Source organism: Battus philenor, unplaced genomic scaffold, assembly GCF_028537555.1.
Source record: "Battus philenor isolate CCGP_79_NKW_IND1 unplaced genomic scaffold, ilBatPhil1.0.hap1 SCAF_12, whole genome shotgun sequence".
In the NCBI taxonomy this organism is placed as follows: Eukaryota; Metazoa; Arthropoda; class Insecta; order Lepidoptera; family Papilionidae; genus Battus; species Battus philenor.
In genome coordinates, this window is record NW_027181674.1 from 5,655,510 (window position 1) to 5,668,999 (window position 13,490).

Sequence of the window (13,490 nt, forward strand, 5' to 3'; positions counted from 1 at the left end):
TATTATTTTGGTTTCAGAGATGGGCCAAATATAATTTATACAAAAGAAATGCAGTTGCAACAAACCTTTGCCAATAAACATAAGGAGTATATTGAAGACTTAGAAAATGGTTATGACAGAATCGCTACTCTTCATTACCAGCGAAAAGACCATGATAATGATTCAATACGAAGGCATGAAATTGATCGTGGTTCCGAAGTCGGTATTTTTCTTAAATCTGAAGTTGACAAAACTTTAGATGAAAAAGAGGAAACAAAAACCATGTTTGAGAAAAGCAAAAGTCATGCTCTCTCTTCCCAAGGCAGAGATCAATATTTTATAAAAGAAGGAGACACCGAAATTTTAAGACTTGTTACGCGAGGAAAAAATGAAGAAGAACGCTACGTTAACCTTCCTGCACAAAGACCTGTTACTTTAATCCCTAAAACACAATATGTTGTAGTAGAGAACGGTAAAGAACTCTTAATGGAAAGATTTATAAGGGAACAGGGCGAAGAAGTCAAACAAATGAGAGAGAATATGAACAAAATTGTAACTGATTTAGATAATTACCCAAGTGAAAGAAAAATACACCTGGAAAATGAACACCAGACTAATGATTACACAAACATGCATCCTGATGTGCCTGGTACGGTACCATTAAAAAGTGATTATTTACAGTCAGCGTTAATGGAAATGCAAAACAAATCTTCCATTCATCAAGAATTGTTAGAGTCATCACTTCGGAAGCAAAATGAATTACTCCACCAAATTCTCATAGAAAGGGAGAGGTTGTTACAAAATCAAGAAACAGCATCACAGGTGGAAAGTAAACTAGAAACGCAAAGTTTACCCGGACATTCAGTAATTGCTACTCAAACAGAATGTCACATCGGGACACAAACAGAACCTCAACTACTTGGATCTATTAGAAGAAAAGCAAGAAGTGACAACGATTCGTACAGTGACGACGATTCTCAAACAGTTATAGAAGATGAAAAAAGGCAAGTCGTTTGGCTTAAAAGAAAGAAACCTAAAAAGAAAATTAAATATAAAGACCCCAGGCGTAGTATACGAGTTTATGAGCTAAAAAGAAAAATAAAAACACCGATTATCGAAGAAAGTGAAATCTCACCATCATTAGAAAGTGAACATGTAAAAATAAGTAAAATGAATGAAAGAGAAGAACACGTCCAAAATTATGGAGATAAAACTAAAAGTACTATTACCACCTCAAAAAATGAAAAAATTAGCTCTACTCGTGTAAAACTTACAGAAAGTGATAAAAGAAATAGATTAAGAAAGGATGTGTTAATAGAAGTGTCTGACTCATTGGACGAAAAAATTGATTCCGATCAAAATGATTCAATCGTACTAGCACAAAGGCAAGCACTAACACATGGTCAAAAAACTACTCAACCTTTCGTAAATGATCAGGAGAGTAGTCCAGAGTCCCAAAGTCAGACGAGCTCAGGGACCAAGGTTAACAAAAATTTCAAGCTCTCGAAACAAATATCTATCACTAAAGATTCTGATACCATAATTCCCGATAAAGAAACCTCACAAATGGATTTAAATGAGATAGAATTTTTGTCCTCTAAAAAAAAGGAACCACTTAACGAATATAATAAATCTGCAGAAAGTTCAAAACAAGTTATACAGAAAAGCTTGCCAAGATATATGCAATGGTATGGGAAAAAAACTGCATCAAAATCACAAGTTGTTGAAAAGCTCATACCAGATAAACCTAAAAGACTATCAAAAACCAAAACTGACCAGGATAAACCACCAAATAATGAAAAATCAAATCGTTATGGTAAAATAGCAAACAGTAAAGCTAACCAAAATGAAGTTTCTGAAGTAAAAAAAAACTTCAAAGAGAAAGAAAATGAATTTATACATCCTCGACTACTAAAGGAGGGCAGAGTAACTCCTGTTCCAGAAGGACCACTTCCGGATGTTCATCCATTACTACAACACTCCGAACATAGATTTGAGCATCAATATGAAAATCAAAATCCTCTTTGTTACATTCAACCGACTCACATTCCTAAGTACCTAGGTTCACAATCAAACGTTCCAGCCCTACCCCGTAGGCCATCTCTTGAACAGCAACCTATATACGTGAATCAAGACGAAATCAAGGGTAGCGATAAAACGCAAGAAGTATCAGAAAGTGCACTCACGCACAGTATTTCAATATCTGCAAAATATGAAGATGATAAGAAGACTGGAACCGAAGTTCATGTTTCAAAGATAAATATAGGTGGAGAAGATGGATCAGATCCAAATCAAAGAAATAAGTCTAAAATTGATGATAATGATTCGGGCATTGCTATGAATACATTGATTCAACAAGCAGGTAACATCAAGAGACTACCGATAACCGAAAAAAAGAGCGTTTTCACTATAGCATATGACGATGTACAAACAAAACAATTACGCCCAGATAGCAGCTCAACGTCATACTAATTTGAGTAATTGGCTAACGGAGTTCAGTGCCTTATATGATTTCGAATAGTGCCTTGTACCAAAATAGTAGTAAACATTTATGAACAATTCGTCCATTACCATTCATATCAAATTATTAACTTATGAATATGTAAATATGTGTTAAGGAAAATGTGTGTTATTTTCATACTTAAACTGCCTTAATTTTTCGACTGGTATTATTAATAAATAAGTAAATGATGTAAATAAGCCCCCATGTTTATTTAAATTAGTTATAGTGTTATTTTGTAAATAATAATTTTTGTCCAATATTAATATGTGTGCTGTTTCAGTACATACTTCTATATTTGTTATAAAATATAAAGTTATATCACACTTTCTCTTTTTGTTTTTTTAATCCTCCTCATTATTATCAATCGGATATTATACCGATTCATGATTACTGGCAAATTATCAAACTAAAAAAATATTCCCCCATAAAAGATTTAAAAAAGGATGAGCACGTAAAAATTGATACAACGAAAAAATGAATACTTAAACCAACATGTTAAAATTTAATCCACCTGTCTATAAATATTTTAAAAGAGTACAATCGTTTTGTTGGATGTATAAATTTAGAGTATAAATATGTCATAAATCACATATGTATACATTTTCATACACTTGTAGTTGCCATACATTACAAATAGCGTACCTGTCCAATCTTTAAAAACAATATATTTTAATACATAATTTAGTTAATAAATCTAAATTAAATAAAAAGTTTTATTAACTATACATAAAATTTATTTTCGAAATAACTTTATACTCTCAGGCGTTCTTTATTAGTGTAAGTACACTCGCACTAAAAAAAATTAATATCAATATCTTTCGATGGCTTTGATAATTAATTAATGGGCTCTCAATATGATTGATTTACTATAGACGCGTTAAAAGAGTATATATATACAAAATAATTATAGTTTGTTTTGTTCATTTTTAGCCTGTTACTGGTAAATGATTTTAGAGCATTAATAAACAACATCTAAAGTTACAACGTCTATTAAGCGTAATAAGTTTGTAAAATATGACAATTATTGTATTTTCTAGTATTGACCTTGGTCGCATGGTGGCGGTTTTGGACTAGTAAATTGTGGTGTTCTTTATATTCATAAGGAAAATATAATTTTTGTAGACTGCAATAGATGGCACAGTTCCAAACAGAATAAGTCGTTAAAATTTATTACAGCAGTGAAAAAGAGTTAATAAATATAAAACATGTATGGTACCACTAGTTTCTCTAAAAAGAAATCTGTAGTTTCTTATCTTCTCCAATATATACGCTAAATATAAAAACAACGAAAATCAATCGTTCCAAATGTTATCGATAAATAAAATTATATTAAAACTATTAAATACCGAATACAAACAATTTAAGTAAATTAGAATATCAAATCATGCTCGTATATTTATGTTGCCAGTAAAGTAAATATATTTGTACATATATAACGGTTAACAAATTAATTAAAAGGGACACATGTTTCTACTACAAAGTAAATAAATAACATTAGTTATTATTAAAAAAAAAACACAAATTGTTAATAAATAACGTAAGAAGGTTGAGTTTGTGCCATTTTTGTTTAAAGATCTTCACGATTTTTATCCAGCGTGGTTGTGTGTTATTAAAACTAATTTATTATAAATAATTATCAGCTAACTTAGCTACACATAGAGCAAACGCAATTTTTTAATGATTTTGATTTTGCAACGTTTTTTTTTATTCAACAAAGTCCATGCACGCCACTACGTCAGACATTTTTGGCTGACTATTACTAGGATACCAGAAATGGCATAGAGTATCTTGTTGGCATTTAAATTGTATTGCTATTGGTCCCTAGATGGCACTGAGATTTTTAGTTCCTGTAGCTTTTTACTTTTCAACAATAGATGGCTTTATTTACTTTACATAACAGATAATTTTATTGTTTTTGTAAAAACATATGTTGCGCGTGTGTGTATGTTGTGTGTGTAATTCACTTTGAACTCATTAATTTAATTATAAACGTTATTGATACCATGTTATAACTTGTGAAACGTCTATTTTAGTTTTTTACATAATAAAAAATACGTATACAAAATTATGAATTATATTATTAAAACTGTTATTGTACTATTATAAGTTACATGTTTCTATTACTAAATTTAGAAAATCTTAAAGTTAACAGAAAACGTCAATAGATGACGCTACGTGCTTATTATCATAATAAATATATAACTGAAATAAAACTAAAGAAATAAACTAAATTAAACTCATTTTATACAATATTCCCTGTATATTTAATACATATTATGCACATATGTACACCAGATTAAAACAACTAAAGTAAAAAATATGGAAATAAATAGTTGACATGTAGATGTCATAACGATTTATAATTAACGGCATTTAAAATTAAAAATGTTTTTCTCAAAAAAAAAATTATGATGGGCATTTTTACTTGATGTTACATCGAACGGGCTTAAACATTCTTTTCAAGCTAATCTCCACAACCCGCTTGCTAATGCGCGCTACAATAAAATAAATATAAAATTATTTTTGACAAATGTAATTATTGTGAAATAATCATAAATGCCAAAAATCATAAATGGGAGACTTGAATATTGTTTCAACGCCAACAGCCACTCAATCATTCGCATGAGTTGCGCCTTCATTCAGCTCATTTGCACAGATAACTCGCGCGGAAAATTATTTCTTTTCATTTTCCCATTTTTCACGTCTTACTTAAAGTTTTACCCAATCACGAGGGAGTTTGCAAGGAGTACCTTTGTTTATTTTTGTACCCTGTTTACAATTGGAGAAAGAAAACGTTACCTATTGTACTTGCTCGTTAAAGAAATATAAGCAATAAAATAAACCACACACAAGTGCCTATGAACAAAATAGTTATTCTATTGGAGCACGCAATAACCCTTAATAGTGTCTGTAAGAAGCATGATATAAATCCTATTTCGACCACCGTGTTTCGGCAAAGAGCGGTTTTTTTAAGCAACACTTATAAATTAGCTATACAAATATTTGTAACCTAATATAATATTAAATAAAGACTTCTAATTGGATCTTAGTTACAGTAAACTATTGATTTTTGTAATTATAATTATTCTGATAAATCTACACCTACTGGTCTTTCATGCAAATATGTAAATATAGTAATATGTACATAATCAAATTAATCTTTCTAGATATATAAATCTTAATTCTAGATCAGCTAATAATTGCAGAATAAAAATGACATTTACTTGTCAAACGAAAAACTCGAAACGATTTTTCTCAAGATGTTCAATAAAAAACTTTATTATTAAACTAAGTTAAATAAATTCAACTTAATCAAGTACGAAAACAAAATAAGTTTAAATTTGAGAATACCAGGGTGACAGAAGAGACATGAGGTATGGAAATTACGTCTCCCCGCTGCAACTTGCTTTCACAGTCCACTGGGCTGATCATAATAAAAACCCGCGCCGTCGCCTTCGCGCAGAAGTTTGACCATAAATTCGGTGGCCACGCTACGCAGTAATCGCCTGCCGCTCGCCGCCGGCAAAATTCCGCTCCTTCCACCCCAGAACTGCTTTTAATATAATAATAAATATCACCAGGATACACTACTTTTTTGGAAAGTTTTTTTTGTTTTCCCGGAGGGTGAGCACAGCCATTAAAAAGGTTAGGGCGGGCGATATTTTATGCGATTTTAAGTATACAAACGCTCTAATGTTATTTGTATCGTAACGACAATTAAATAATAGAAGAAATACAAGGGGAATGCCAGATCGTTAACCTATAAGATTTGATAAATATGGAAGACTAAGGGAACATTCCAGATGTATAATCTTATATAGTTACGAGAGAATCAATGTGTTCTCCTTATGGGGCATTGTGTAAAAAATCCAGCTATTTTTTCATTAGTTCTGGCAGACATTTAAACCCAATTAATCAGCAATCATCACCGATATTATGTATAGCATACTTTTAATTGCTGATGCTACGGAATGACAGATAATCACTGATTATCAGTTTTATGTTTCACATTTGTGGTCTACATCTAAAAACAACGATGAGAGTCATTCAACCTTTCCAATATCTTCAAAAAATTCATAAAATTATCTTCATTGTGTGTTTAATTAATCGTTGAAACCCCGCATTGGTTAAAGGCTTCTAAAGTTTAGTCTGAACTTCCCTATTCTTCACCTTTCTTCTTCGTTCCTTTACTGCTATTGTAACTAATTGATCGCTCAATTATTTCTGAAGAGGCTTCTTCTTAGTTTATTTATTTAGCCTCCCCGTGTTATCCTTTCTAAAGAACATCGTTTGTTCTTACTATTTTAGAACAAAAGATATAATCTTCACGTTCTTCACTTCTGGTAAACCTAGCATATATCAATGTTTTCTGAAGTGAATTTTGCTCAAAAAAATTTGCTATTTGTTTTGTTTCTTGATCCAAATGAACTGACTTTCCTGTTTGTTTTCCTATTTTGTTCCTAATTTGTGACAATTTTTTTCTTTTTAACTTAACTGAAGGGTTAAAAATAATACTTACATACAACTTATTTCGTATATCTCTTCATAATTAGAAAGAACAGGCATAAATGAATTGACTGTCAGTATAGATCTTGCCAATGCTTGTGATTTTGCTGATCACAAAATCTTGTCGACGAAACTACATGAATTATAATAAAAATTTTAAATTGTTTTCGTCTTACATTGAACCTTGAACTAACTGTAGCGTCTATATAGCGACTACAGGCGAACCTCAAGGTTTCTACCTTGGGATCTGAGTGTCTATTATCCTTGCTCTTTGTCAACCATTTTACAATGGAATACATTACTGATCATGTAAAGATCGACAAATTACTAAAATCATATTTGCTAGTCCGATTTGGATTTTATTTACTTACGGTGTTGTGAAAATAGAATGAAAATAACGCTTCCTTATATCAAAAACACAATCTCAGAGAAGAAAAACCATTACTATTCAGTACTTTATCAATCATGAATAATGTACGTTAACAATGTTCATTAACTTGGTATTATATAAGGTTCTAGCTTAAGGTTTTTATACTACATCAGAATTTTCTGATTTAGAAAGAAGCTAAATTGCTGACGTTTATTGAGCGTAAGAAGAATTAAAAGACATTGGTTCTAAAATTTATTTATTTTAAAAACTTGTTAGAAGCATTTTTAAATTTGAAAGCATTACGTTTACATTTAGTTATGAAGTTCACTGGCAGCGGATCGAATTGTTCCACTGTTCATTTACTAGGCATCTTATATTTTAGAGCCCTCGGGTAAGTAACGAAAGTTCGTATGAAGAAAAGCTCGCTATTTTTCTAATGTAAATACATTAGAGTAGTAATATATTAGTATAATAAATTAAAAAAGCATACATCTTTTTTAAAGCCTAATTTAAATAACTTAAATTATAATTCGATGATGATTCAATGCCAACTATACACTTCATTCATTCGTTCTTGACCTTTGATAATTTTTCATTGTTTCTTGACAAAATATAACCTGATCCAACAATAACAATTATATGATATAACAAAAGAACTTTTATTTACGAAAAAATCATTGAAATCTTTAATTAGCCGCCGTTCTAACGCAGCTTACTAACAATAACGAGTGAATGACGCATTTATTGGGTATGATTATTTATAACAGGAGAATTAGTTAAAAACATTAGCAAATATACGTAATACGGATATAGGTTAATGAAATTTTAAGAAGTTAAACATTATTCACATTGCCAATTATTACTTATCACTGGCATATCGGAGTTAGCTGAATGGTTAATTTATAAGTAGAAAAGCTTAGGCGACTTTCATGCAATGGGCTTAAGTAGAATGAACAAGCGGTGCCTGATATCTCTCATTATGCCGAGAGCGGCTCGAAGCAAAGGGGTTAACTTTGAAGTATCATTGCCATTTATTAATGGTCAAGTTGGACCCCGCCGCAGAACGCCCCAGATTGAAACTGATTGCTTTAAGTGAATTATTAAATTGACGCCATTTGTTCTAGAATATTCAACTTTTGACGTACCCTGTTTGGTTCAATGAAAATCAAACCGATTGTAATTTATTTTTTGAACTGAAAACATTTGAAAGATCTCTTTTACATATAAAAGGTGATTTGTTATATGTGTTGCCTTAAAGAGGTCTGCCCCAGGATGTATGGCTCATTTACTATCAATTAATGTATAACACACGTTATCCAGAAATCTTTGGTTTAATAATAATAAACAACATGATTACAATATAGTAAGAAAAAACGTAATAAAAATTCGGATGACTGCATGTTAAACTTAGTTATTGTTTCGTATATGTCCTTGCAGAATTCGTAAGACAAAAACTTATTGGCTTGTCGCGTTTCAGTAAAAAAGATAAATTAATATCACATATTTCAGAGTCATCAGTTTATACAGAGCGATTAAATAATAAATCTTTAAAGTTTTTTGATGATAAATAAGCTATATTTAACCCTTTAAAGCTTTTACACCTTTAATCAATAACCTTGTATATAGAGCTGCTGCTTCCACCCGCTTTCGTTGGCTCATACTACATTTTTTAATATGCCAAACAATAAAGTGGCCATGTTTTATACCTACAAGAGATACAATTTGAAAATATGCGTAATTTTCTAATGAATCCTCCCCAACCACCCTTACGAGTAGAATTTCATAAAATCAAGTAAAAGAGTTCAAGTCTTTTAGCCTTATTTATGGTTTCAGAAATGATTCAGTACATAGGTGGAAATCTTATGAATATATACATATATAAGCATTAAATAGGCCCGAATCATGAACACTGCGAAAGCAAAAATTGCGACCCGTTCGACATCAGTTTTAACTTAATTAAAAATTTTAATTTTTCTGTTCGTTTTTAAAATTCAGTCACTTAAGGTACAGTATACGACCGAAAACATTAATTACGAGTTTCTTATTAATTTTTCCAACGTTCGCGAACGACTAAAATTGACACTTATTGCTTTCGGTCGAATTTATTCCAAAAACCAATTAATCACGTCGCCTCTGTCCAATAAATCCCCTTACGGACTTTAATTATTTTCTTATGATTTTAATTTCTACTCTACGAACAGACCGACCCTCGTTTGAATCTTGAATTTGCGAACAACTGTCACCACTCTGAATTTTTTCGACTTAAGTTGGTGACTTTTATTAATAAAGAACGAAGACAATTAATACTACTTAATTTTTGTTTAAGATTTTCTAAACTTAATTACGTGATTAAGAAAGCAACGAAAACAGAAAAATTATCTCAGTATATTTATTAATTGGGACTGTGAAATTAAAAATGTATTCTAATAAACTTATCTTTCGAGAAGATTTATGTCTTGCAGTGAACGTCTATCAGTTGATATGGTGATAGTGATGATGAAAGTTCATCACTATTTTTAAAAGTTCACGCTTTATTAGGAATTATTCGCTTAGCCGTATCCAATACTGTTAAAATTCATCATACTAACTCATTGAAAAGTGTGATTACAATACAATGTTCATTACTCGCTTTTAGAATATAATTCAATATGTTAAAATCGCCTTTTTATTATACTCACATCGACGTCCTTAGTACTTTTGAAGAGTCTGAAAGATTCACATCCACAAAAATCGTAATGCCTTAAAAATACATAGTTAACTTGATACAAACTGAATTAACGTGAATTGATGTGTTGATTATTGTATAGTATGTTCGTATGTTACACACTGTTAAAGTCGCCTCATAACACATTGATTTTAAACATTGACATAGCACGGTCGTTCGAATAAATAAAAAAGAATAATACATAGCCATGAGTATCCATACTGAATGACGTTGTTGTTTACGGAAGGCATCAAAAACAAACAGTATGTCTCAACTGTTAGAGATGGAGGTAAGTCTAGCCATCGGAGACTTTCGAGATCAAATTTAGGCATTTAAAAAGAAAAACGTTTACTTTTTACTACCTTGACTATTAATTTTAGGCGAATCTCAATGCGTTCTAAAATGTCGAAAAATTCGAACCATATGAAGGAATAATAAGTCCAACATTTTGCTACTTTGAGACATTATACGTAATTAGTGAACATACAGTTCGTCATATTATTTTGTTCTAATAATAAAAGAACAATACGCAGGCATCAATAATCGTCCATTTTTCTTTAAATACTGTGGCCAAGAACCGCGCAATTAGAGAGCCATTTGTCTACAACAATAGAGAGGTGTCCCCGTCCCCGTTTCTTACGAAATTAGTGATGACTTCAATAAAAATAATTCGTGTCTTTTAGGCAAATTGCATCGCGAAGAGTCCAACGAAAGCCTTTAATTAAGGGTCGCCCTCCGCCACCCCGTAAACATCGCTGCGGCCGTCGCTTTTTATTTTTGTTAATTCTCGGGGCTCTTTCTTCGCCGCATAAGTTACTTCACCCCTTCCCCGTGATTCTTTACGCCTTTTTGTCACCGTTTGAATTCTTTTATACGAACCCTTTTCTTGCCATCTGCCACGCCCGTCAATATTAACTCCTTGAGACGAGTTAAACTTTTTAATATCCGTTAAATTTCGTTACGTTCAAAGTAATGCTCTTTAGTAAACCTTTTAAAGAGATTCCTGGAAAAATTCACTTAAATAAAAGCAGGTTGACATTTTTGTGTGCTAAATAAATAAGTTGCCTTATTTTAATTAATCCAAATACATGTTCTACCAAGGCTACATAATATTGCGGACAATGGAATAAATTGAGTAACTTCGTGAAGAAAAATTTCTGTAATTCATTAAGTTATTCACAAGGGTAAAAAAATGCAAATAAGATCGAAATGTTTAAAAAAAAAGTTGTTTGAAAACACAAGAGATCGTGATGGGGCGACCGCAGTTGTCGGGACACGGAATTTTTAATCCATTTCCGTAGTCGATTAATATTCAAGACTCGGCCGGTCTGGTTCATCTCCTCTTCCATTATTTCTTGGACGCCATCTCCTCCACATCTTCGGCCTTGTACTTACGCTTTGATTTCGAAACTAATTGCCTTCCTTTTGTAGTTAATTACGTCCGTGAATTGGAAGTCCAATTTCCAAACAAATCTATTTTATTATATAATATAATTGTATTAAGTTGAACAAATTAAAACTTTTTTTGTTGTAGTTCATTTTAAGTAAACTATTAACTATGTTTAGGTTCGAGACCTCTCGATCTAAGACCACGGACTGGCAAGAGCAACGTAGAACATCTACCCGTATAATCTTATTAATATCGTCGTAAAATACTGGATCCAGTCCACATCAAGCCGATCACATTGGAAAACTTTGGGCAGGCCTATAAGCAACAGTGGATATGCTATGACTGTATTGCATTGCATTGCAAAGGAGACAGACGGCCTGGTCGGTCTTCGGAGGACGCTAGATGCAGGCCGATTCACAGGGAGCGCGAATGTAGCTGGTCATATTGGTAATTAATGGCGGAGGTCTATGTGCAGCAGTGGGACTCCTGCGACTGAAATGATGAAGATGATGATGATTTAATTAAGTTAAATTATGAAAAGTTGGACGACCCAGAGGGCATGATTTTGAGATTAAATAGTTACGTTGGCTTCCGTATACAGTACACGCCATATTTTTTGTTCTTAATAAATATAACCGCAAATAAACTTTATTAAGAGTTATTTTGTTAAATCGCAAAATAATTTTCCTCAAATAAACGTTGATATTCGTCCTGCAACTGAAGTAATGATAATAATGATGACGTAATTAAAAGTCTTATTACGAATAAATGAGTAATTCAGAGGTTATCATTACGATACCAAATAGTTACTTATTTTTCCGTGTACAGTACATACCATATTTTTTGTTCTTAATAAATATAACCGCAAATAAAATTTATTAAGAGTTATTTTGTTAAATTGCAAAATAATTTTCCTCAAATAAACGTTGATATTGAAAACTATTTGGGTGGAATTTGCATTTTCAGGCTCGTCTATACACAATCTAATATCAACAGATTTACAGGCCAGCAATTACACAAATTCGAACCTGTTTTGCATCCTCAGACAGAGCAATATTGTCGTAATATATTCAATATCCGGGAAGATGATAATTTACCGACCCGGGTAGAATCCATTATGGGTATTTACTTGACCTACGCTTAGTGCTTACTAAGAAAACAGGGGTGACCGTCAGCCACTTGCGTTCTGTATTTAGAGTGTTCTACGAACATGGAAATATCACTTGAGATTTATCCACGACTATACAAAGTACATGTTCTTGTAACACAGGCACAATATACATTGTTTATTTTAGATTTAACTAACGTTTGAATCCAGTATTTATACAAAATAGAATATATCTTCATTATTCCATGAATTACTGTAACAATTGCTATTTTGCTTTGTAAACATTTATAATTAAATATATTTATTAGCTACCAGCTGCATACGAAGCTAGTACGAAGTCTGACGGCTTCGTACTATCGAAGCTCTCAGTTTCATAGAAAAAATAATATTTGAGAGTAATAACTTTATTCAATTAATGTATTATAAACAATAACTGATGACAATTCAATATCATAGGTAATCGTTGCACCCTACAAAACTAGACTTTTTTTATTGTGATGCCTTCATCACTTTTTATTACCATTTCGGACGTAGGGCATTCACATAGGCTTCCTCCATAAATTCCCTGGACCGGTTGAAAGGGGTCTACGTCAAGTGTCTTCCAATGACATTAACAAGGCCTTCTGTCTATCTCCTGGGTGGCCATCATACGCTGCACTTGCCGATCTGTGGTCTCCACTCCAGATCCTTAAGGCTTCTGCGAAGTGCGCGCTGTGACCTGCCCACTATCATTACAACTTGCCAATCCGTTTAGGTATATCGGTAACTTCCTTTCGTCTACGGATCCCTGATTTCTTGATTCGATCTTAAGTAATGAATTCGTTGTGAAATGATTTTTTTTCAATTTTAAATTCTAGGACGGCTAGGCTACGTTAAACCGCTGAAGCTACATCAAAACATTATTTTAAGTTACTCTGAGGTTTGTTTGGA

General features: G+C 32.1%; 1 protein-coding gene across 1 annotated transcript in view; it reads left to right on the forward strand.

The window, feature by feature from the left end:
• Cad86C (Cadherin 86C) overlaps positions 1–2,693 on the forward strand; it is a 107,436-nt gene extending 104,743 nt beyond the window's left edge. Inside the window, exon 14 of the mRNA XM_068776206.1 lies at positions 18–2,693. Within this exon, the coding sequence (XP_068632307.1) occupies positions 18–2,451 (2,434 nt within the window). The 3' untranslated portion in view covers positions 2,452–2,693. The remainder of the gene's footprint in view (positions 1–17) is intronic.
• The last annotated feature ends 10,797 nt before the right edge of the window (positions 2,694–13,490 follow it).